The following is a 25,416-nucleotide window of genomic DNA, read 5'->3' on the forward strand; positions in this document are numbered from 1 at the left end:
TTAGAATGATATAGACAATGGAAAAATAGCATCCTGAACTGACAAATATACCATATTTGGATATTATGCAGGGGTTTCATTAAGTTTTAAAGTAGGGGGAGAAATGATAATAGTAGGCGGAGAAGTGCACGCAGAGCGTGCACCTCGCCTGCTATGCAGGCGCGGGGGGTGGGTTTGGGAGGGGGGTGTCCCCCCTCCCATGGTGAAATTTTTTTGAAAAACAGAAACCTTTCAGAGGCCATTTAGAGCATCTTTCAGAAGTACAGACACCATTAATTATACATTGTCATTTACTGGTTAAATATTCAATTTAGAAAAAATAACACGTCAGGTTTCCTCTGAAGAAAATTTGTGTTATGTGATTTATTGGTAGGTTTTGAAAATTCTTAAAACTGTCGGTGTAATTCCATGAACTTGGCGAGCCCACTGTTAGTAATTGTTTCGACTTATGCCTTCACTCAGTTCATGTTCAAAATGGTGGATTTTAGAGTACATGTATACATTACAACTCATAGCTATGGTGATAATTATGATAAACATGAACACATTACCTTTATATTGGCCCTTTGATAGTTTAATGAAGCCTGTATCAAGCAAAGACCTCTGGTTCAAAATAAACTTTTTTAGTTGGTAGTCACTTTGACTACCACTTTTTAAAACTGGTAGTCAACAGGGAAGATTTGGAAGTCATTTTTTTTCAGCATTTAATAATTTATGCATAAACAAAACATTAAGTAATAAACGTTCCAGTTTTTTCATGAAATTAGTGACATTCATATTATGCAAACATTTGACCTGTCCTAAAATACTACATATAATATACTATTATCATAGTAAGTAAATATCATATAAATGATTATTGTGTGTACCAACCTCTCATTTTGCAATGTCGACTTGGAAACCTCAAACTGGCACCAATTTTGGCATAAACACTTACATAATAAATACACACATGTTTTACATCCATTCATCAAGTTCAGTCACAGACACACATGTATACATGTACAACCCCCCCCCCCCCCACAAACACACACACACCAAACAGTTACTGGCCTCAAACATATATACAGGACGACTGAGAGATTGACAAAAATAAACTTCAAAACACTAACTAAATCGCTAGTCACACACCATAATTACGTACTTTCCATGTTGTAGTTTATTTCACTGAATCACCAACAGGGTGAAGTGTAGAGTTTACACGTAATGATTAGTGGCTCATTCCATTTTGGGTGTGTGGGTTGGTTGTCAAACTTATAACACAAATGCTCTCAAATCTGAGCATTTATGCTATTTATTATTATTTACTTTGTAAACGATAAAACGTCATACGATAAAAAATACACAAGGTCACCATCCATTTCAGTTTCCCTTAGATTAAAAAATAACATGCTATGATCCAACCCTAGAGAGAAATGGTATGCGCCAAGTCACGTCCCTCAAATCTTATCTGTTACTATCTATAAACACAGGAAGTCATTCTGATTATGTCTAGGATTTGTCTCCTCAGCTAAGGGCTTCGATAAACGACGTAAATTTTCATCCTTCCACTAAATTGAGGTATCATAGTATTGAATGAATAGTTGTAAAATACTATTATATTCGCGATTAGTGGTGGGAGAATGATTTTATTCCGTATATTTTCCTAAGTTTTGTATCATTTTGATCGCAACTGTGTGACATGGAAAAGACAATGAAACAGTCATGAAATCAATAGAGTGTTGCGTTTGACGTTTGATCACATCTAAGCTACATGTATTTTGTTTATTTCACCAAGCCATTGTCATTGCATGTTCTTGGACAGCGGTATCAAACTAAGTCAAAGGTCATAATCTTTTGTCACACGATGTATTTCTTACGAAGAGTTTATAGCAGTTTTGTAGTCTGAAAATCATTCTTTTATGACCATTACATTACAAAGCAGTCTTTGATTAAATTTCACGTCATTTCTGTCATCATCTCGAAAAATGTAGCCGGAGAAATGACAAGAGTAGGCGGGTATTTTCTCCGGCGTCCGGCATATAATGAAACCCCTGATTATGTAACTGCCCCAATAATAAGTTAAACTAACTTATGATTGGGTAGAATTTTGTGATTGATTAACAAAGACATGATGTCAATGACTGTGTGGGTGGCTTTGATTGAATTTGAAATTTCATCTCGGGACCTCATTGAGCTAGACGTAAAGAGAGATCTTGAGATTTGATGATGGATAGCACTAGACTATATACTTACATAGTGGTTTGTAATTTGTATATTTAGTACATTAGTGCACAGTATCAGACTAGTTAGTACTAAGTATGTACTCACATGTTTTCTGGGATTAAATGAGGGGTCAGTATCATGCCTGCCTGGTCTGAAGTTAGAATAGGATTGGCTTGATGGTTTGAGATGAACCTTCATGGAGGTTGTGAAGTTTTCAAACCCTTCTGAGTCGGTATCTTTGTCGTCGGGTTCTTTTGGCGTGAACTGTGAGCATGATGGAGATGTTATGAAGACAGAAAGCAAATGAGATGGCAAGTGTGTAACAGTGATACTAGATTGTACAATACAGTTGTCAGGGGAGCTCAGATAGTCTGTGGTACAGATGTAAAGATAGACCACAGAGCTCAATCAACAGCTGTATTTTTTAATACATTCCAACATGTACATGTCTTATTAACAGCTCCATTCTCTCACAACACTGTCATTTACCCAAAGATCCGTCTTTTTTCCTACACCATCTTTGTTTTCCTATAACTGTTCTTTATCAATTATCAGTACACCCTATCCTTATTGGATATTCCTATCCCTGTCCTTCCCAATTCCAGTTTTTCCTGTCTTTCCATTATCACAGAGCCCTGTCTCCTGTACATACTTTTACACATGTTTACTAATCCCTCCACTATCTTGAAACACTACATGGACCAGACTGGAAACAAGTCTTTGACTTTGTGGGGTATTATTAAAGTCATTCAACAATTGGTACCTGTTTTTAATTTATATATCTGTTCTCTCTCTCTGTCTGTCTATCTGTTGATTTACTGAAATAAACTATCCAATCTAAATCTACTTTAATCTTAGACTAACGATCTTTTCTCATAACTCTAACAAACAAATATTGTTACATTGTTTTTAACCACAAATAATCAATTCATTGCCACCCTGACCATTGTTGGAGGTTTTTTTTATCAGTAGCTCCAGATTAGGTATTACAATAACCACAGATAATCCCATAGTCATTTGCATCTGAGCATGCTCAGTCTGGATTGCAAAGTCCCTATTCCTGATGTATACACTGTTGATGTATCCTTTCACTCCCAATGTTCACACAGCCCTGTTCTTTTCGTATAGTTCTACCTTTATAGCAAAATATAGACTGCTGATAAGATGTTGATAAGTTGATTAAATTTTACTGCTAATTTGAGATATGGTGCTGGGTTTCTGGTAGTATTTTAATGTGTCTGGTACATTTTTACAATGTATTGATCGTAACGGTGTGACCGCTACCGAGTAATATAAATGTGTCAATGTCACACTTGTGAACGTTTGTCTAGGGGGAGAGGGAAGGAGGTTTGGCCAAAATGAATGAAGCTCGTTTATTTAGCTTGTGTAACATTGTGCAATTGTCACTTTAATACTCAGTGAATTCCTGTTGCATACACTGTTGCTCAACTGTCAACATTACCTTTACCTATCTCTATCAAATGTAGGTGAATTCAGTCGAGTATGGGCTATTAACAAGACAGACGTACATGATTTGGAATGCATTCAATGTGAATTGAAACTATACCATCACTGTCACACAATTACAAATGGGGCTTAAATATGCAGTAACACAGACTGTAAGATACACTGTGTCATACTGCCCTCTATGGTCTGATCTTTCTTGTGAAAGGGTTGGTCAGTGTGTGAGGGCGCCCTGACTCAGTGTATCTTACAGACTACAGAAACACACAGGAGAAGCAATAAATGCAAAGTGATCCAAAGATACAAATTCTTGAAAATTGACTTAATTATGGTTTTGATGGCAAGTAATTGGTATGATTTGCAAATGTCATTAAAAATGACTCTTTGCAGATAGTTTGACTTGACAAAATTGACAAAAAGGGTTTGATTGCGGCTGTAGTATGGGGGATACTCAGGTACATGAGTTAATGGGAATCAGGTATGGGTTAATGTTGTAGGGTGGGGGAGGGGGTCAAACCAACACTTAGTTAATACTGTTACTGAAATAGGAACTGGTTTTATGTGCAAATTTGAATATTACTCTGGTTTGTATAGGTTTGACTGACTCCAACTAAAACTATTAAGGCAACATGTTGACGTTAATCCATCAACAGACTTGATGTAGGGTGGCATATGTATGTCATTGTGTAAGCATATGTGTATGTCACTGTGTAAGCATATGTGTGTGTCACTGTGTAAGCATATGTGTGTGTCACTGTGTAAGCATATGTGTGTGTCACTGTGTATATAAGCATATGTGTGTGTCACTGTGTAAGCATATGTGTGTGTCACTGTGTAAGCATATGTGTGTCACTGTGTAAGCATATGTGTGTCACTGTGTAAGTATATGTGTGTGTCACTGTGTAAGCATGTGTGTGTGTCACTAGCATGTGTGTCACTGTAAGCATATGTCACTGTGTAAGCATGTGTGTGTCACTGTGTAAGCATATATGTGTGTCACTGTGTAAGCATGTGTGTCACTGTGTAAGCATATATGTGTGTCACTGTGTAAGCATGTGTGTGTGTCACTGTAGTGTGTGTCACTGTAAGCATGTGTCACTGTAAGCATGTGTGTCACTGTAAGCATGTGTGTGTGTCACTGTGTAAGCATATGTGTCACTGTAAGCATATGTGTATGTCACTGTGTAAGCTAGCATATATGTGTGTTACTGTGTAAGCATGTGTCACTGTGTAAGCATATGTGTATGTCACTGTGTAAGTATATGTGTGTGTCACTGTGTAAGTATGTATGTCACTGTATAATCTACTCTTACCAGTTTAGCCAATTCTACTTCCTTTTCAATTTCCTGTCTCTGTAAGTCCCACTGTTGTTGAACCGTCAGACTTTCTTCTTGAACTGCATCAGTGGTCGCTTTCTTCTTCTCCTTCTCTAACTGTTCTTGCTGCAGACTTAAAGCCAACAGCTCCTGTGCAATGAGTTCTGATTCATCATCCAGATCGATAGATACCTGACTTGTTGTACTGTCAGGTCGTTTCTGTGGTTGTGCCATGAATAAATCTTTCCATTTTTCATCAGCTTTTCTTTTCTCTTCATCTTCTTTCTTTTTCTCATCCTCTGTTTTACTGGCAAATACTTTGGTCCTTTTAATGTGCATAGCTTTCTCTTCTTCTCTCTTTCTATCAGCTTCAGCCCTGAAAATATATCATATATTTTTTTTCCAATATTTTTTTGGTTGAAACAACTTTATCTTTTAGTCTACATTTCAATAAGTTAAATATATTGTACATGCTACAGTGGAAACCGGGGTTTCTGCTTACTAAGATAAAAACAACTTTGTTGTCTAATATAGTTGAATAATTACATGAGTGGGAGATAGCTGTGCTTCAGTTGAGTGGATGTAATCACCCTGTAATCAAGATGGTGTAAATACTGGAATTCTTCAAAGTCCATACTGCAAAATTATTGAAGTCATCGAAAACATCACCCTACCGTGATTATTAAAAACATTAATGTCTGGGGTGCTACTTATTATTTTTGATAAATGTATCACATTAGAGAACGCTATTTATTTGATAAATGTATCACACTACAGGCTGCTATTGATTTGACATGTGTACAACACCAGAGGGTGCTATTTATTTGATAAATGTATCGGGAAGTGGAGCTGACATTTTTTAACGGAGCTGTTATAATGAATATATAAACCATTCTACCTATCCATATCCAGTCTCAGTTGTTTTTCTCTTTCTCTTCTCAGTGCCTCTTCTCGTAGGTTTTTCAACTCGGCTTGTTCAGATTCACGTTCTCTGTCTCTCTCTGCTCTCCTGAACCTGTTTGGTTTGGCATATATCTCAAAGTCTGCCTAAAAAATTATTACAGGAGAAATAAAGCTGGCTTGGTGTTTCACTCACGGCAAAGATAGACACAATTCAACTCTAGACTAACAATAACAGAGACACAACACAACACACATTGAAAAGTGGTAAGCACTGCTATTTGTTTACAGTATAGTACAACTAGAAACAGGCTAGTGGTGAAAAATACACATTGATTTCATGATTTTAATGACTTCAATTGTTTACACTTTAACTGATAATCAACAAGGTAACTTGTCTACTTCTACACCCCCAGCTGTGTGCGGCACATCATCTAAAATTGTTTCTTTTGCTGTCTATACGTTTAACAAACATTGTGTATTATTGTGTCTCTCGGATGAACACAGCAGTTAACATCAACATTATTAACATATATGCCAAAATTATGAAAATTTGTTAATCAACAGGTTGATGATGCACATGCAGATAGTGAAGAAAAAATGAAATCACAGATCTAAAATATAGTCAAACTGTTGTTTTTTTAATTATGCCTATGGGGTAAAAATCCATTTTAAGTAAGATTGGCGCTAAGAGAGAAGAGACATGACAACATTGAGTCATGTATTTCTCATACGAATTGAGTTCAATGATGGCATTATAGCCAGCAAACACACATTCAAGAATATGGCAATTTTATTTTATAAATGCAACAAGTATTTGTATTAATAACTTTTAGATTGTGCTACAAAATAGCAGAATTAACATGAAGCAATATTGTATTGCATTGAATTTATTGTAGTTTTAGTATTGTATTTTGCAATGCATTGTAGTTTTAGTATGGTATTGTACAGTGTATTGTAGTTTTAGTATGGTATTGTACAGTGTATTGTAGTTTTAGTATGGTATTGTACAGTGTATTGTAGTTTTAGTATGGTATTGTACAGTGCATTGTAGTTTTAGTATGGTATTGTACAGTGTATTGTAGTTTTAGTATGTATTTTGCAATGCATTGTAGTTTTAGTATGGTATTGTACAATGCATTGTAGTTTTAGTATGGTATTGTACAGTGTATTGTAGTTTTAGTATGGTATTGTACAATGCATTGTAGTTTTAGTATGGTATTGTACAATGCATTGTAGTTTTAGTATGGTATTGTACAGTGTATTGTAGTTTTAGTATGGTATTGTACAGTGTATTGTAGTTTTAGTATGGTATTGTACAATGCATTGTAGTTTTAGTATGGTATTGTACAATGCATTGTAGTTTTAGTATGGTATTGTAAAGTGTATTGTAGTTTTAGTATGGTATTGTACAATGTATTGTAGTTTTAGTATGGTATTGTAAAGTGTATTGTAGTTTTAGTATGGTATTGTACAATGTATTGTAGTTTTAGTATGGTATTGTACAGTGTATTGTAGTTTTAGTATGTATTGTACAGTGTATTGTAGTTTTAGTATGGTATTGTACAATGCATTGTAGTTTTAGTATGGTATTGTACAATGCATTGTAGTTTTAGTATGGTATTGTACAGTGTATTGTAGTTTTAGTATGGTATTGTACAGTGTATTGTAGTTTTAGTATGTATTGTACAGTGTATTGTAGTTTTAGTATGGTATTGTACAATGCATTGTAGTTTTAGTATGGTATTGTACAATGCATTGTAGTTTTAGTATGGTATTGTACAGTGTATTGTAGTTTTAGTATGGTATTGTACAGTGCATTGTAGTTTTAGTATGGTATTGTACAGTGTATTGTAGTTTTAGTATGTATTTTGCAATGCATTGTAGTTTTAGTATGGTGTTGTACAATGCATTGTAGTTTTAGTATGGTATTGTACAGTGTATTGTAGTTTTAGTATGGTATTGTACAATGCATTGTAGTTTTAGTATGGTATTGTACAATGCATTGTAGTTTTAGTATGGTATTGTACAGTGTATTGTAGTTTTAGTATGGTATTGTACAGTGTATTGTAGTTTTAGTATGGTATTGTACAATGCATTGTAGTTTTAGTATGGTATTGTACAATGCATTGTAGTTTTAGTATGGTATTGTAAAGTGTATTGTAGTTTTAGTATGGTATTGTACAATGTATTGTAGTTTTAGTATGGTATTGTACAATGTATTGTAGTTTTAGTATGGTATTGTACAATGCATTGTAGTTTTAGTATGGTATTGTACAATGCATTGTAGTTTTAGTATGGTATTGTACAGTGTATTGTAGTTTTAGTATGGTATTGTACAATGCATTGTAGTTTTAGTATGGTATTGTACAATGCATTGTAGTTTTAGTATGGTATTGTACAGTGTATTGTAGTTTTAGTATGGTATTGTACAGTGTATTGTAGTTTTAGTATGGTATTGTACAATGCATTGTAGTTTTAGTATGGTATTGTACAGTGCATTGTAGTTTTAGTATGGTATTGTACAGTGTATTGTAGTTTTAGTATGGTATTGTACAATGCATTGTAGTTTTAGTATGGTATTGTACAGTGTATTGTAGTTTTAGTATGGTATTGTACAGTGTATTGTAGTTTTAGTATGGTATTGTACAATGCATTGTAGTTTTAGTATGGTATTGTACAGTGTATTGTAGTTTTAGTATGTATTGTACAATGCATTGTAGTTTTAGTATGGTATTGTACAGTGTATTGTAGTTTTAGTATGGTATTGTACAATGCATTGTAGTTTTAGTAAGGTATTGTACAATGCATTGTAGTTTTAGTATGGTATTGTACAGTGCATTGTAGTTTTAGTATGGTATTGTACAATGCATTGTAGTTTTAGTAAGGTATTGTACAGTGTATTGTAGTTTTAGTATGTATTGTACAGTGTATTGTAGTTTTAGTATGGTATTGTACAGTGTATTGTAGTTTTAGTATGGTATTGTACAATGCATTGTAGTTTTAGTATGGTATTGTACAGTGTATTGTAGTTTTAGTATGGTATTGTACAATGCATTGTAGTTTTAGTATGGTATTGTACAATACATTGTAGTTTTAGTAAGGTATTGTACAGTGTATTGTAGTTTTAGTATGTATTGTACAGTGTATTGTAGTTTTAGTATGGTATTGTACAGTGTATTGTAGTTTTAGTATGGTATTGTACAATGCATTGTAGTTTTAGTATGGTATTGTACAATGCATTGTAGTTTTAGTATGGTATTGTACAGTGTATTGTAGTTTTAGTATGGTATTGTACAATGCATTGTAGTTTTAGTATGGTATTGTACAGTGTATTGTAGTTTTAGTATGGTATTGTACAATGCATTGTAGTTTTAGTATGGTATTGTACAGTGTATTGTAGTTTTAGTATGGTATTGTACAATGCATTGTAGTTTTAGTATGGTATTGTACAGTGTATTGTAGTTTTAGTATGGTATTGTACAGTGCATTGTAGTTTTAGTATGGTATTGTACAGTGCATTGTAGTTTTAGTATGGTATTGTACAATGCATTGTAGTTTTAGTATGGTATTGTACAGTGCATTGTAGTTTTAGTATGGTATTGTACAATGCATTGTAGTTTTAGTATGGTATTGTACAGTGTATTGTAGTTTTAGTATGGTATTGTACAATGCATTGTAGTTTTAGTATGGTATTGTACAGTGCATTGTAGTTTTAGTATGGTATTGTACAGTGCATTGTAGTTTTAGTATGGTATTGTACAGTGCATTGTAGTTTTAGTATGGTATTGTACAGTGTATTGTAGTTTTAGTATGGTATTGTACAGTGTATTGTAGTTTTAGTATGGTACAATGTATTGTAGTTTAGTATTGTATTGTACATGACTTCACTGTATGAACAGGTGGCGTTTCCAGTACAGCCATGTATACGGAACCAGAAATGACACTTTTTATGTAGTGCTTTTGTATGGTAATGGGGAGTAAATACAGTGAGATTGTTATTAATCAAGGTAGATAAATCATATCTTACGAGTTGAGGAGAATTTCTTAAATATGTGCTTTATATAAATTTATTGTATAAACTTACTGCTCCCTTCTTTAGAGTTATTGTCAGTTGTTTACTAGACTTCAACACAACAACTGCCTCAGCATGGGTGATTCCTATAAAACTATTACCATTCACTTCAAGAATCTGGTCACCAGGCTGTAAACAAATATTTGAATAGTATCAATTTGGACAAAGAATGTACACTATTTTAATAATTAGTTCTTGTATAAAGGATTCTAATTATTTATGAGTATTATTTTGTCTGTTCAGGTCGACATAACAAACTGTTCAATTGCTGGCTTTAACACTAGGTGACATAGTGGTAATGACGTGATCATACAGATGATGTAATTGGTATGCCCCCCTGTCTCTTTCCATGGTGTAGCCCCCTACATAGTGACTGTATACATATCACCACTTACCTTAATACCAATCTGTTCAGCCAATGAGTGTGGCATCACATACTGTATACATATCACCACTTACCTTAATACCAATCTGTTCAGCCAATGAGTGTGGCTTCACATACTGTATAAAGATTTCTGGTTGTCCTGGAGTACTAGCAATACTACAACCCAGTGTCATACCACCAACCAAGTTGACATACAGTTTACGAATGTTATCATCTTCACCATCTGCATTTTCAGCTTCATTGATCACATCCTCCTGAGAAAAAAAGGAAGATAATGTTATTAAGATTGAAGAATACTAACAAAATATACCTTACCTTAAAGGGCTATGTTTCAATCCTGGGTCACCACATTGATGTTATGTTAATTAGTTGCACCACAAGGATTACACAGGTTCAATGGTTATGTTCAGGATCAATTCGTTCTATAACTTTGTTTGACAACTGTTCTCCTCACCTAGTTCACTTTACATAATATTACCCTCGGTAATCGAGGCTTTGGTTTACCAAGATAGACACAAACTAAATTAATTGTCATGTCACCTAAGTGAAACACCAGGGTAACATGATTTGTATTCTACATAGATGTAGATAGATTACTGGTATTGGTTTCAAAGTTTAAGTCTCCAAGTTTAATTACTTCACTTAGTGTAGAGTAAAATACTTGAAGATTTTATGATCTACATGTATCTCAGTTGGATACTGACAAGAGGTCAATGCATATCACATCTAGCATAGAATGAAAATGTTTACATTGATATTGATAGATTACTAGAAATTGGTGTCCAATATTGTCACAACATGTGATGCAATAGGGACAGATGTTGTGAGTCAATGGATTTGACTGAATGAGTACAAGACAACTTTTTACAACCAGTTGTCTGCTTTCCTTGACTAAGTCTTGCTTTCTTTTCAGATACATGCTCAACAATTTTGTGTTTGAATGAGTCCATGTAGATACATGCAAATAATAACTAATATGAAAGAAAACACATGTTCAAAGTTGAATTACCTACATGTACTATCGTAGCAACCATATCATTCAAAAATACATGGGACTAGTACCAGTATTTCCAGACAAGGCAAGTACTAAGTGTGTGCACCCTGGTGTTTACTACTGATATTATCTCTAAGGCCTGGGATAAACGTTGAACTTCTCAAGTACTGAATCTAATTATTAGATTAGGTACATGACAAATTCCACATGTATTGCAATTAGTTGCACCAATTAATATTAAATTCGACACAGACTGTTGAAAATAAGGACACAAGTGCGACGCGCAATAAGTATCAAACTTTCACCATAACGAATCTAAAACAAAATAACCACAATTCAATGTGCTTGTCATGCACAATCTTGTCATTTTCAAACGTACTGGCAAAGTTCAACTCGTGTATCATTCTTGTGTTGAAATTAAGTTCATCTGTATTTCCAATGCTGAAGTAGCACACTTCAATGAAATTTCTGTCTTTCTTGATTGTGTATATCAACAGAATTCTCATCCAATCCGTATATGATTTTATCCCCTACGAAGTGTGTCATATTGTGTTTTTTGTAACTCAGTGTAATTTGGCCTTTTGGCCACAATGGCTGAGATTAATAAACCATTATTATTATAATTATTATTATTATCATTATATGCCACTAGACCCTCTAACCAGTTCGTTTTCATATTAAATTCAACATATTACATTTGATGTCTATTCCGTGTCGTTTTTATTCTCTACTTGTGTCGACTTCATTACAATTAGATTAGGTACATGTGGTTTTTTAATGTTTATCACAGGCCTTAGAGTTAGTGTAACTTCAACAATGTCTGTCAGTGTTATGGCAAATGTAGAGACTATATAAGTTGGAAACCAATTCCAGTAATCTTACAATATATATGTACACATTGATCATTCTAGGCTCGATTGAATCAGCTGTAATGTTAATAAATACATACCAACATACTAGGAGCACTGCTCTGGACATACTTCCATGTCAGTGGATCATTCTTTTTGTTCTTAATTGGTATCATGCCAACAGCTGTAATACAAATAGTGTAAGTATACATCAACTTGGTTAGATCAAATGATTTACATAGATAGAATATAACACACAAGGAGTTCAGCGTTTTAGTTGGGGGTTACACTTCATGACAAGTAGCATTTCTGGTTTTGTATACATGATAGTCAGACATGACAATGGAAATGTGGCATTTCGGGATTTTTGCAATTCTGTTGTGTGACCGTCATGTATACGGAACTGGAAATGGCACCCTTTAATACAGTATTAGTTGGTTGGTTTGTTTGTTGCTTGGTTGTTGGGTTATTGTGTGATTGGTAGGTTAGTTGGATGGGTGGGTGGTTGGTTTGTTGGTATCAAGGAAATCAACAAGAGAAAGTCCACTTTCAAACCACGTGCAAACTTCTCTGTTCTGACTGCTTAGTTTACAAACTGTACTTACTCTTGACATTGAAGGTTACAAATCTCTTGGAGGGGATTAGTACTTACTATTGATTTTGAGGGTTACAAATCTCTTGGAGTGGATTACTGTACTTACTCTTGACTTTGAGTGTTACAAATCTCTTGGAGTGGATTAGTACTTACTATTGATTTTGAGGGTTACAAATCTCTTGGAGTGGATTAGTACTTACTCTTAACTTTGAGGGTTACAAATCTCTTGGAGTGGATTAGTACTTACTCTTAACTTTGAGGGTTACAAATCTCTTGGAGTGGATTAGTACTTACTCTTGATTTTGAGGGTTACAAATCTCTTGGAGTGGATTAGTACTTACTCTTAACTTTGAGTGTTACAAATCTCTTGGAGTGGATTAGTACTTACTATTGATTTTGAGTGTTACAAATCTCTTGGAGTGGATTAGTACTTACTCTTAACTTTGAGGATTACAAATCTCTTGGAGTGGATTAGTACTTACTCTTAACTTTGAGGGTTACAAATCTCTTGGAGTGGATTAGTACTTACTCTTGATTTTGAGGGTTACAAATCTCTTGGAGTGGATTAGTACTTACTCTTAACTTTGAGGGTTACAAATCTCTTGGAGTGGATTAGTACTTACTCTTAACTTTGAGGGTTACAAATCTCTTGGAGTGGATTAGTACTTACTCTTGATTTTGAGGGTTACAAATCTCTTGGAGTGGATTAGTACTTACTCTTAACTTTGAGGGTTACAAATCTCTTGGAGTGGATTAGTACTTACTCTTAACTTTGAGGGTTACAAATCTCTTGGAGTGGATTAGTACTTACTCTTGACTTTGAGGGTTACAAATCTCTTGGAGTAGATGAGAGATAATACTTCGTCATGAGTTGCTTGAGAAATATTGAATCCATTGACCCGTACTACCTGGTCTCCTACCTGCATACATAACATATCAAAAAATGAGTTCCAACGATCTTACAATGCTGGAATAAAAGTTTGGGGGACAGTATTCCACTTATAAATCAAAAGACAAAATGTGATTTCAGGGGTCCAGTGAACACTACATTGTGTACATTGCACTGTGATTACTGGGGTCCAGTGAACACTACATTGTGTACATTTCACTATGATTACTGGGGTCCAGTGAACACTACATTGTGTACATTTCACTATGATTACTGGGGTCCAGTGAACACTACATTGTGTACATTGCACTGTAATTACTGGGGTCCAGTGAACACTACATTGTGTACATTTCACTGTGATTACTGGGGTCCAGTGAACACTACATTGTGTACATTTCACTGTAATTACTGGGGTCCAGTGAACACTACATTGTGTACATTTCACTGTGATTACTGGGGTTCAGTGAACACTACATTGTGTACATTTTACTGTGATTACAGGGGTCCAGTGAACACTACATTGTGTACATTTCACTGTAATTACTGGGGTCCAGTGAACACTACATTGTGTACATTTTACTGTGATTACTGGGGTCCAGTGAACACTATATTGTGTACATTTCACTGTAATTACTGGGGTCCAGTGAACACTACATTGTGTACATTTTACTGTGATTACTGGGGTCCAGTGAACACTACATTGTGTACATTTCACTGTGATTACTGGGGTCTAGTGAACACTACATTGTGTACATTTTACTGTGATTCTTGCGTCCAGTGAACACTACATTGTGTACATTTTACTGTGATTACTGGGGTCCAGTGAACACTGTATCGTTAAACATTACCTTTAGTCCTTTGATGGATGCTTGTGAATCAGGGATCACATCTGATACAAAAATGCCAACGCCATGTTCCACACCGCCACGAACACTGAATCCAAACGTGTCATTGCCCTGTTTGACTAGACGTATTACGCGGATCTTTTCACTGGAAGATTTAAAATGTAAGCACTCTGTGAACACATGTACAGATAAAATAACTGTACCAGTTACATAGATTGACTCGTACATCCACACTTATTTTCTACATACATAAAATAGTAATAGTGATGAGTTTCCAATAAAATTACAGCACTGTACACAGTTCTCTACCAAAATTATTGTATGGAAACCTATCATTTTATCAGATTTCCTTCCTCTGTTGAGTAGGTTTCTATACCTTGGCAAAATACTGGCTTTTATTACCAGGTATAAAAGTATGTATGTAATACTATGACAGACGCTCCATGATGAGTGAGGGCAAGTGTGGTGTACTCTGGGTATTTGCACACAATATTTTGCACTTGCAGTGTTCTCTGTGTCTCATATTTTCATGAGCATAACAAGTAAAATTGTAGAGGAAAACACAAGCAATAGTGCAAATACCCACACTGGTACTCACACATAATCGGGTCCTGTTCTATCATTATGTAAGTTTATCCGAAAAAGCAAATTTCCACGAAAATCATAATGTGCAATCACTCAATTTCATGTACATTGTACAAGGAACAATCATGCACTCATTTGCATATATGTATGCAATTATGTTTTCACATATCTAGGCATTGAACTGCAGTGCAAATATCACTACTATGCATGTGTACTGTTGTAAATAATCACTGGTACATAAATTGCATGTAATAAGTTGAGTGAACACAAAACTTTAAAACAAGTGATGACAATGACTTCAAGGCCAGGGTTTCAATCCCAGGTCCCACATTAGTGTTATCTGATCAGTGGAGACTAAAGGCCAGGGTTTCAATCCCAGGGTCTCACATTAGTGTTATCTGATCAGTGGAGACTTAAAGGCCATGGTTTCAATCCCAGGTTCTCACATTAATGTTATCTGATCAGTGGAGACTTAAAGGCCAGGGTTTCAATCCCAGGTTCCCACATTAGTGTTATCTGATCAGTGGAGACTTAAAGGCCAGGGTTTCAATCCCAGGGTCTCACATTAGTGTTATCTGATCAGTGGAGACTTAAAGGCCATGGTTTCAATCCCAGGTTCTCACATTAATGTTATCTGATCAGTGGAGACTTAAAGGCCATGGTTTCAATCCCAGGTTCTCACATTAATGTTATCTGATCAGTGGAGACTTAAAGGCCAGGGTTTCAATCCCAGGTTCCCACATTAGTGTTATCTGATCAGTAGAGACTTAAAGGCCAGGGTTTCAATCCCAGGGTCTCACATTAGTGTTATCTGATCAGTGGAGACTTAAAGGCCAGGGTTTCAATCCCAGGTCCCACATTAGTGTTATCTGATCAGTGGAGACTTATGGATTATATTGTATTATTGGATTATTGTAATGTTCTGGACCAAAGTTTTCTTTAGTTCTGCCAAACATCTGTTTTTAAAACCTTTTTTCTAGGTGGCCTTTAAAATTTGTGATATGCAGACAAAACTGTCCAATGTACTAGCTTACCTTGGTTGCTTAGGAACATATTTATCATAAGTCATTTGATGTTTCAGCGGTATCAATGGTCGGATTTCTTCATATAAGATCATTCTCTTAGGATCATTCAAGACAGCCTTTAAGTTTCTGACCAAGTCTTCAACTGACATGTTCCTGTGGGTCAAAAGTGAAAAAATAAATATTATTTAACATAACCTTTAAAGGAGCACAAACTTCAGATAACTGTAGATACTAGTCATAGACCACATATATAGTTACTAGTTAATGTAGATACTAGTTATAGACCACATATGTAGATACTAGTTAATGTAGATACTAGTTATAGACCACATATGTAGATAGTAGTTATAGATGACATATGTAGATACTAGTTATAGACCACATATATAGGTATTAGTTATAGACCACATATGTAGATACTAGTTATAGACCACATAGTAGATACTAGTTATAGACCACATATGTAGATACTAGTTATAGACCACATATGTAGATACTAGTTATAGACCACATATGTAGATACTAGTTATAGACCACATATGTAGATACTAGTTATAGACCACATATGTAGATACTAGTTAATGTAGATACTAGTTATAGACCACACATGTAGATACTAGTTATAGACCACATAGTAGATACCAGTTATAGACCACATATGTAGATACTAGTTATAGACCACATATATAGGTATTAGTTATAGACCACATATGTAGATACTAGTTATAGACCACATATGTAGATACTAGTTATAGACCACATATATAGGTATTAGTTATAGACCACATATGTAGATACTAGTTAATGTAGATACTAGTTATAGACCACATATATAGATACTAGTTATAGACCACATATATAGATAATAGTTATAGACCACATATATAGATATTAGTTATAGACCACATATGTAGATACTAGTTATAGACCACATATATAGGTATTAGTTATAGACCACATATGTAGATACTAGTTATAGACCACATATATAGGTATTAGTTATAGACCACATATGTAGATACTAGTTATAGACCACATATGTAGATATTAGTTATAGACCACATATGTAGATACTAGTTATAGACCACATATGTAGATACTAGTTATAGACCACATATATAGATACTAGTTATAGACCACATAGTAGATACTAGTTATAGACCACATATGTAGATACTAGTTATAGACCACATATATAGTTACTAGTTAATGTAGATACTAGTTATAGACCACATATATAGTTACTAGTTAATGTAGATACTAGTTATAGACCACATATATAGTTACTAGTTAATGTAGATACTAGTTATAGACCACATATATAGGTATTAGTTAATGTAGATACTAGTTATAGACCACATATGTAGATACTAGTTATAGACCACATATATAGTTACTAGTTAATGTAGATACTAGTTATAGACCACATATGTAGATACTAGTCATAGACCACATATATAGTTACTAGTTAATGTAGATACTAGTTATAGACCACATATATAGTTACTAGTTAATGTAGATACTAGTTATAGACCACATATATAGTTACTAGTTAATGTAGATACTAGTTATAGACCACATATATAGTTACTAGTTAATGTAGATACTAGTTATAGACCACATATATAGTTACTAGTTAACGTAGATACTAGTTATAGACCACATATATAGTTACTAGTTAATGTAGATACTAGTTATAGACCACATATATAGTTACTAGTTAATGTAGATACTAGTCATAGACCACATATGTAGATACTAGTTAACGTAGATACTAGTTATAGACCACATATATAGTTACTAGTTAATGTAGATACTAGTTATAGACCACATATATAGATACTAGTTATAGACCACATATATAGATACTAGTTATAGACCACATAGTAGATACTAGTTATAGACCACATAGTAGATACTAGTTATAGATGACATATGTAGATACTAGTTATAGACCACATATATAGATACTAGTTATAGATGACATATGTAGGTATTAGTTATAGACCACATATGTACATGTAGATACTAGTTATAGACCACATATATAGGTATTAGTTATAGACCACATATGTAGATACTAGTTATAGACCACATATATAGATACTAGTTATAGATGACATATGTAGATACTAGTTATAGACCACATATGTAGATACTAGTTATAGACCACATATATAGGTATTAGTTATAGACCACATATGTAGATACTAGTTATAGACCATATGTAGATACTAAGTATAGACCACATATGTAGATACTAGTTATAGACCACATATGTAGATACTAGTTAAAGACCACATATGTAGATACTAGTTATAGACCACATATGTAGATACTAGTTATAGACCACATATGTAGATACTAAGTATAGACCACATATGTAGATACTAGTTATAGACCACATATATAGGTATTAGTTATAGACCACATATGTAGATACTAGTTATAGACCACATATGTAGATACTAGTTATAGACCACATATATAGGTATTAGTTATAGACCACATATGTAGATACTAGTTATAGACCACATATGTAGATACTAAGTATAGACCACATATGTAGATACTAGTTATAGACCACATATGTAGATACTAGTTATAGACCACATATGTAGATACTAGTTATAGACCACATATGTAGATACTAGTTATAGACCACATATGTAGATACTAGTTAAAGACCACATATGTAGATACTAGTTATAGACCACATATGTAGATACTAGTTATAGACCACATATATAGATACTAGTTATAGACCACATAGTAGATACTAGTTATAGACCACATATATAGGTATTAGTTATAGACCACATATATAGATACTAGTCATAGACCACATATGTAGATACTAGTTAACGTAGATACTAGTTATAGACCACATATGTATATACTAGTTATAGATGACATATGTAGATACTAGTTATAGACCACATATATAGGTATTAGTTATAGACCACATATGTAGATACTAGTTATAGACCACATAGTAGATACTAGTTATAGACCACATATATAGGTATTAGTTATAGACCACATATGTAGATACTAGTTATAGACCACATAGTAGATACTAGTTATAGACCACATATAGAAAGCCTTAGGTCTGTTGGCTTGCTGTCTATATCTTGCATAAAATGGAGATACTTAAAAAGTAGGGTGTGATTTTCATCATTATAAAATGAGTACACAAAATGTACTGGTAGATTTGACAGCCTTGTCATCAGGATGAACACTTAACAATTGTTTATACTCACTGTTTATAACTACGGAGTGCCTGATAAAGAATATCTCTTTCATCCTCATCTTCAATCAACATCTGAACCTACAAGACATAACAATGGTTTGAATAACATATAATAAGTAATAGGTTTCAAAATAAACAAAAATAACCACTGAAGATGATACATGTAAAATGAGACTTGGTCCTCTAAATATGTGTTAAGCCAACAGTGGGAAGTGTTTGTGGTATATTTCCAATCATTTTTATTGATTTCACAATAGGTTGATTTATTGTCAACCAACCAACCAACCAACCAACCAACCAACCCACCCAACCACCCACCCACCCACCCACCCACCCACCCACCCAACCAACCAACCAACCAACCAACCAACCAACCAACCAACCAACCAACCAACTAACCAACCAACCAACCAATCAGTGAATTTATAAAGCACCAGTTTCCACTACCATGTAGAGTTAAGAGGCACTGTACAAATGGAATGTGCTGGAGAATAGACAATTTTAATTTTTTTATGTCTCAAAGTTATTTGCATTTATTGGTTTTGTCATAAATCCAATGGTAGTCCGTAGTGCATTCCATATACGGGATACAGCTTGTGAGAATGCATGCCCACCATAATATGACAATAGTTTGTACTTGGGTTCATGCAATAAACATTTGGCAGATGATTGAAGTGTCCTGGGAGTTGGCTTCATGTGAATTAGGTCAGATATGTAGGTTGGTGATATGTCAATTCACAGATTTGTAAGTAATCAATAAAAGCTTGTTCTGGTGGATTTCATTGATTGGTTGACATCAAGTCGTGGCAGTGTTAAAATCTGATAAGAATGTGAACCTGTCACCAAGCTGCATATCCATCATCATCAGGTCAGAGTTCAAAGTTCAGGTACTAACTCATCACTTAGATACATGTCTAGTTGTAACTATTGACTGCGATAAATATGTCATACAATTTGACATGTCTTACCAACAGTAAAATACACAGTTTATGAACTGGAACACAAATCGAATATGGCACTGTTTTCTCAACTAGTAGTTGGTATGTTTTACGAAATCGGAATGATGCACCAAAACTATAAAGAGACTATAGGTTATTAGTTGCAATTCCAGCGAATCAAATTACATGTGTTCATATACATGTACAATGTAGGTAGGTAGAATCTCAAGTGAAAAATCAATAGTTAACCCAACTGTATATAGTTATTTTACAATTACATGTATGCATGGAGCCTTGTTACTACACATTGCAGGGGTCAAATTAACAGTAGCTCAGGACACATATTGCCATAGATTACTAGTATTAACGTGGTAACTAGACTACCAAATTAACAGTATGGACGTTCAGGACACATAGACTACTAAACATAGTATCTAGACTACCAAATTAGCAGTAGTCCAGGACACATAGACTACTAAACATAGTATCTAGACTACCAAATTAGCAGTAGTCCAGGACAGACTACTAGACACTACACAGCGTGATAAATATTAACCATACTAAGTAGTCCCTACCTTGTCCTGCAGTACTCGTATATTCTTATTAACAACAGGAAAACTGTACATAATGTCAGCCATGATTCAATGGTGTCATTTATCCACACGGAATAGTAAAATAATATGAACACAAAATGTGGTTGTTGGATCACAAATGGATGCCTAAATCAGGTCTCTTAGTTTCTCTGTCAGACTATCCTTTTATTGGACGATTCCATTATCACTAGGGGCAGACTGATAACTCTAGATATCTGATTTCAATATTTTCTGTACTTTCAACTCAGATTAGAAATGTTGTCAAACTTCTTGCAGCATAACTTTCCTAAAAAAACAACTCTGCAATCTATTCACTTTTCATTTCATAAAACATTAAGTTATGAATTTCCAATTTTATTGATTTACTGCTAAATAAAGAGCCCTTGGATCCTATACAATAATTGACTAGTCGATAAAAGTTGTTGATTAACTCAGTTGTAGATAACAATAATGATTCCAAAGTCTGCAAATTCATTGAAAGACTGCCCTCAATAGGTAAAAAGTGTAGATTCTTTCTTCTTTCTAGCCAATCTTAACAGGTGGTTCTGATTATCGAGTGAATGTACTGTAACATCTGTATATCACTTCACTAAGATTCTGAAATTATCAAATTCCTGATAAAATTATAGAATACAACTCAGGGACCAATTTCCTTTATATTCAAAGATCTTGAAATTTCTCCAAATCGTGCCGCATCTAGGATTCTAAAATGGTTTAATTTTGATATTATTTGGACCTCTATTTCAGAAATCTGGGTGTTGATTCCTGTTTGTCCTTTCTTTCACAAGGGTTTGAGTTTGATGAACACAGTAATAGCAAGACCTTAAAACCACAAGAGTAGTACAGGACACAAAATGGTCATCAACTTTTGGTTTAGGTTCTGTTTTTGTAGTTTATATGCTCTAGAATAAAGCCAACAACATGCATATAAAAGTTTTTTGTTTTTTATAAATTTGCAATCACTAGGCATTCAAAAACAGTTAATACAAACAAATCTTATATTTCATGGTGAACGAAAAACAGGGTGACGATGCTGTGAGAAGAAACTAATACCACAGAGACCATATGGAAAACAACAAAAACCTAACTACCTGAAAAAAATGAATTAAAAAAAAAATTAAAACATTTTTTTACCTACCCCTCCTGTTCAAAAATTGAATGTAATTGAAACCACACAATTTTTTTTGTTAAGCCTTATCTATAAGTAATGTTCAGCACTTTTGTGTTTAGTATCTTTTTTTCATAGATGCCAAGTCAATTTTATTGTTCTACTACCTTGGTAAGTGAAGGCAAAATTTGCTCAAAATTTCTTCTCCTACTAAATTGACTCATCCAGGTGATCAATGCACATTTTCATGGAATATTTTTAAGTTTGCAGAAGTTTGCATTAAATTGTGCAAAAAGAAAGGAAAATAACATTACTGGGACAAGCCATTAGCCAAGCAAGTGGACTTGTTATCAAAGAGTACCAATATTTACACATGTGATGATGGGCTCTTACATAACACAAGTAAACAGCTGTAAAACCTCTATTCGGCCATTTGCATGGACTGCAATTGAGGCAAACCTTATCTCCGTCTTATATCAGTTGTTATCAATTTATTAGGCTATTATAAGTAATGCTACAAACAGCTTTAGAGATGCAAACAACTTTTATGACACCCGTTTTCGCCAGGCAAGCCCGCGGGTTTGTTGCACTTGGACCGCTAATGGTTTGTGACTGTCATGAAGATTTTTTAAAAAAAGTAGTTGAGTCACCTTAAAATTTTTCATACATACATGTATTTGATGCATGAAATAGTTCCCAATATGAAAACTTTGGTATGTAAATTAACTTGTTTTATGGTACCCTAAGTGGTCTTTCCAAATTACAACCTTGAATTGTATCTATGTCCTGCCATGCACTTTGCTGTGTACTATGTACTAGGATAGGAATCCAAGTTGTAATGTTCAAAATCACTATTTCTATATATACTTGTAACCTAGGGTTTTTTATCACTACTCGTCTTTGAACTTGTAGTGACAAGCCTCCTTAGGTCTCTTGTATTTTCCTTGGCTGAACAAAGACAAATATTGGGGTCCTGGAATAATACTTAATTGTATGCAAGGTTTACATGTTTTCTGTCTCTTGTCACTGGGGCTAAAGTGACCGACCCTACTTTGAGCCTCTGACCCTAAAAATATTTTAAACAAAAAGATAAGAAATTATTTGTCTTCTTCATTGACCTTCATGCACATCTGTTTTCTTTCTCCTGTGATGTCAGTCGTCGTACACATTTCATCAAACTATCACAGAAGGGGCATCCTCACTGACCATGATTTTGTTTGTTTTGGGTAGAAGCAATAGTTTTCAAAAATAAATTAAATAAAACAAAATGCCGATCTACCTATCCTATTTTCTGAGACCATGTTAATGGAAACACACAATTATTTTTTTTTGCATAAAACACAAACACAGTTTTCTCTCCTGAGTGACATGATGCAATTTGTTGTGCCAAGTAATACCGGTGTGTCCAACCCCTCTTACTGTATGGTTACTCATGAGATATCCTAGATTTTATCGACAACTAAAAAATTTGCCATTTGATAAGAGGGTGCACTGACTCCTCAGCTACCATGGTTCTCAAACCTTAGCGAAAACATTGAATAATCACACAAGTTGTAAACATGTCACCTTTAAAATATTAACTCTATGGTCTATAGTATAAGTATACATTATTATCTGAAACAATTTGTCCTCTTTTAAGGTCACACTCTGCTGACCCCTGACCTCTGTACATGAGAACTGAAGTACTAGGACAAACAATATTATCAGATTATGTAGATACTAATGGTTTCTGGAATTCCCCCTCGATCAATTGAGGGATATGACATTGTTTGACACTCAAATACTAGTACTACAGTAAAAGTAATATTCCGGTTTAAAGTTATTTATATACCAGTTTGTCCTTACAAATTCAATTTTTTAAGTTTTAGATACTGTACACAATCTGTAATTATTGATTTATGGCTTTGAATAATCAGTGTATCTTAAGCTGTGTACATTATGAAATAGTGTGGTTTATATATGAACTGCTCATTATATAAACCATGTTTAGAATAGCTGCAATAATTGCTGTGTTTGCAAGTTACCAAAAACTAACAGTCACTGTTAGTTTTTTTTTTATTTTGAGGTTTTTTTCACGGTTTGTTATTTTTTTATCATGCCATCCTCCAGGGTTAGTTTTAAGTGCAAACACTAGAACAATAAAGAGCTAAAAAGGCAACCTTCCAAATCAGAAACTAACGCTACAAATATTGCAACCATATAGACTGTAAGATATGTCATGCCATTCTGCCCCTACCGGCCTCCTCCGTCCTGCCCCTACTGGCCTTCTCTCACCTGACCATACAGAGTTGTCATGCAAAAACACAGAAACAAGTGTTAACAAGAACAAGATTTCAATAAAACAGAATGTACTGAACAACTGTGTCTACATACTTTATAGTACTTCATATACTGATTTTTATTTCCACAGGTGGTGGAGAGTTGTATGTTTTATATTTAATGTACCAAGCATTCTCTTTATCTCTGTTTTTGTCAAACATACATGTACCTGACATCTATTATAAACCATCTATTTTACATCCACATATACATTGTAGAGTAGCACAAGCTGGATTCATAATCTTTGGTATGTTAATGTTAATGCATGACTTCAATGGCATAGTAGTACTTCTACAGTTAACACAGCTGATGGCATATAATAATAATAATGTTCGGTTTTTATATAGCGCTTTCCCACACCGTGCTCAAAGCGCTTTACAATTATTACCCCTGGCTCGGATCAGAACGGCACAACGGCCCTTTAGTCTTCCTCAACTCCTCGGGGAGCATACAATCCATTGCAGCCATTTAAGCGCATAGGATTAAGCCTTCACATTGCAACCTACATCCTACCAGGTCCCCAATTATACAGCTGGGTTGACTGAAGCACAGTCGTGGTTCAAATCTTGCCCAAGGACTTTAGCCACTCAGAAACAAACAGCAGGCAGTGACAGGGCTCGAACCTGCAACCTGTAGATTCCAAGCCAGTCACGCTAACCATTCACCCATCATGACTCCACTATATATAATATATAATACTTTAATAGGGCGGGGCTTTCCTTGATGTTTTAGTGTAAGTATACTAACTTATATCATCAAACCATTTGATTGTCTAAGTACCAGGTTAGAATCTACCAATAACAAGCAATGGTTTCACTAGTACTACCACTCTGAACTCGTCTATTTTGAATCATGAAAAATTGGCGGTGTGGAAACATAGAGTTTGTTAGACATACTTTAATTTGGCAGACCAATGCTACTTGCAAGGGAAACTACATAGTACATGTAGTTGTAAAGACCTCATCTATTCAGCCAAGTGTACTCAGTACATTGTATTTATGCAGTGCAACTAATAATACAGTATTGATACATTCTACAACAGCTGAATCTAGATATGCATACTGTAAAGTGTAAATAAC

At 34.4% G+C, this 25,416-nt stretch overlaps 1 protein-coding gene across 3 annotated transcripts in view; it reads right to left on the bottom strand.

Annotated features, from left to right (window-relative positions):
* Positions 1–25,416, bottom strand: part of LOC144447992 (harmonin-like) — a 37,483-nt gene that overhangs the window by 8,955 nt on the left and 3,112 nt on the right. Inside the window, exons 1-11 of one of the 3 annotated variants that reach the window (XM_078138132.1) lie at positions 20,893–20,897; positions 19,390–19,457; positions 16,136–16,279; positions 14,520–14,661; positions 13,594–13,702; positions 12,289–12,371; positions 10,420–10,599; positions 9,973–10,089; positions 5,884–6,032; positions 4,983–5,361; positions 2,311–2,469 (exon numbers count right to left, since the gene is read on the bottom strand). In XM_078138132.1, the coding sequence (XP_077994258.1) occupies positions 2,311–2,469; positions 4,983–5,361; positions 5,884–6,032; positions 9,973–10,089; positions 10,420–10,599; positions 12,289–12,371; positions 13,594–13,702; positions 14,520–14,661; positions 16,136–16,279; positions 19,390–19,451 (1,524 nt within the window). In that variant the 5' untranslated portion in view covers positions 19,452–19,457; positions 20,893–20,897. Of the gene's footprint in view, positions 1–2,310; positions 2,470–4,982; positions 5,362–5,883; positions 6,033–9,972; positions 10,090–10,419; positions 10,600–12,288; positions 12,372–13,593; positions 13,703–14,519; positions 14,662–16,135; positions 16,280–19,389; positions 19,458–20,892; positions 20,898–25,416 lie in introns of those variants that run through there. The other 2 variants (XM_078138131.1, XM_078138134.1) reach the window with 2 other exon arrangements.

Source organism: Glandiceps talaboti, chromosome 17 (assembly GCF_964340395.1).
Source record: "Glandiceps talaboti chromosome 17, keGlaTala1.1, whole genome shotgun sequence".
NCBI lineage: Eukaryota > Metazoa > Hemichordata > Enteropneusta > Spengelidae > Glandiceps > Glandiceps talaboti.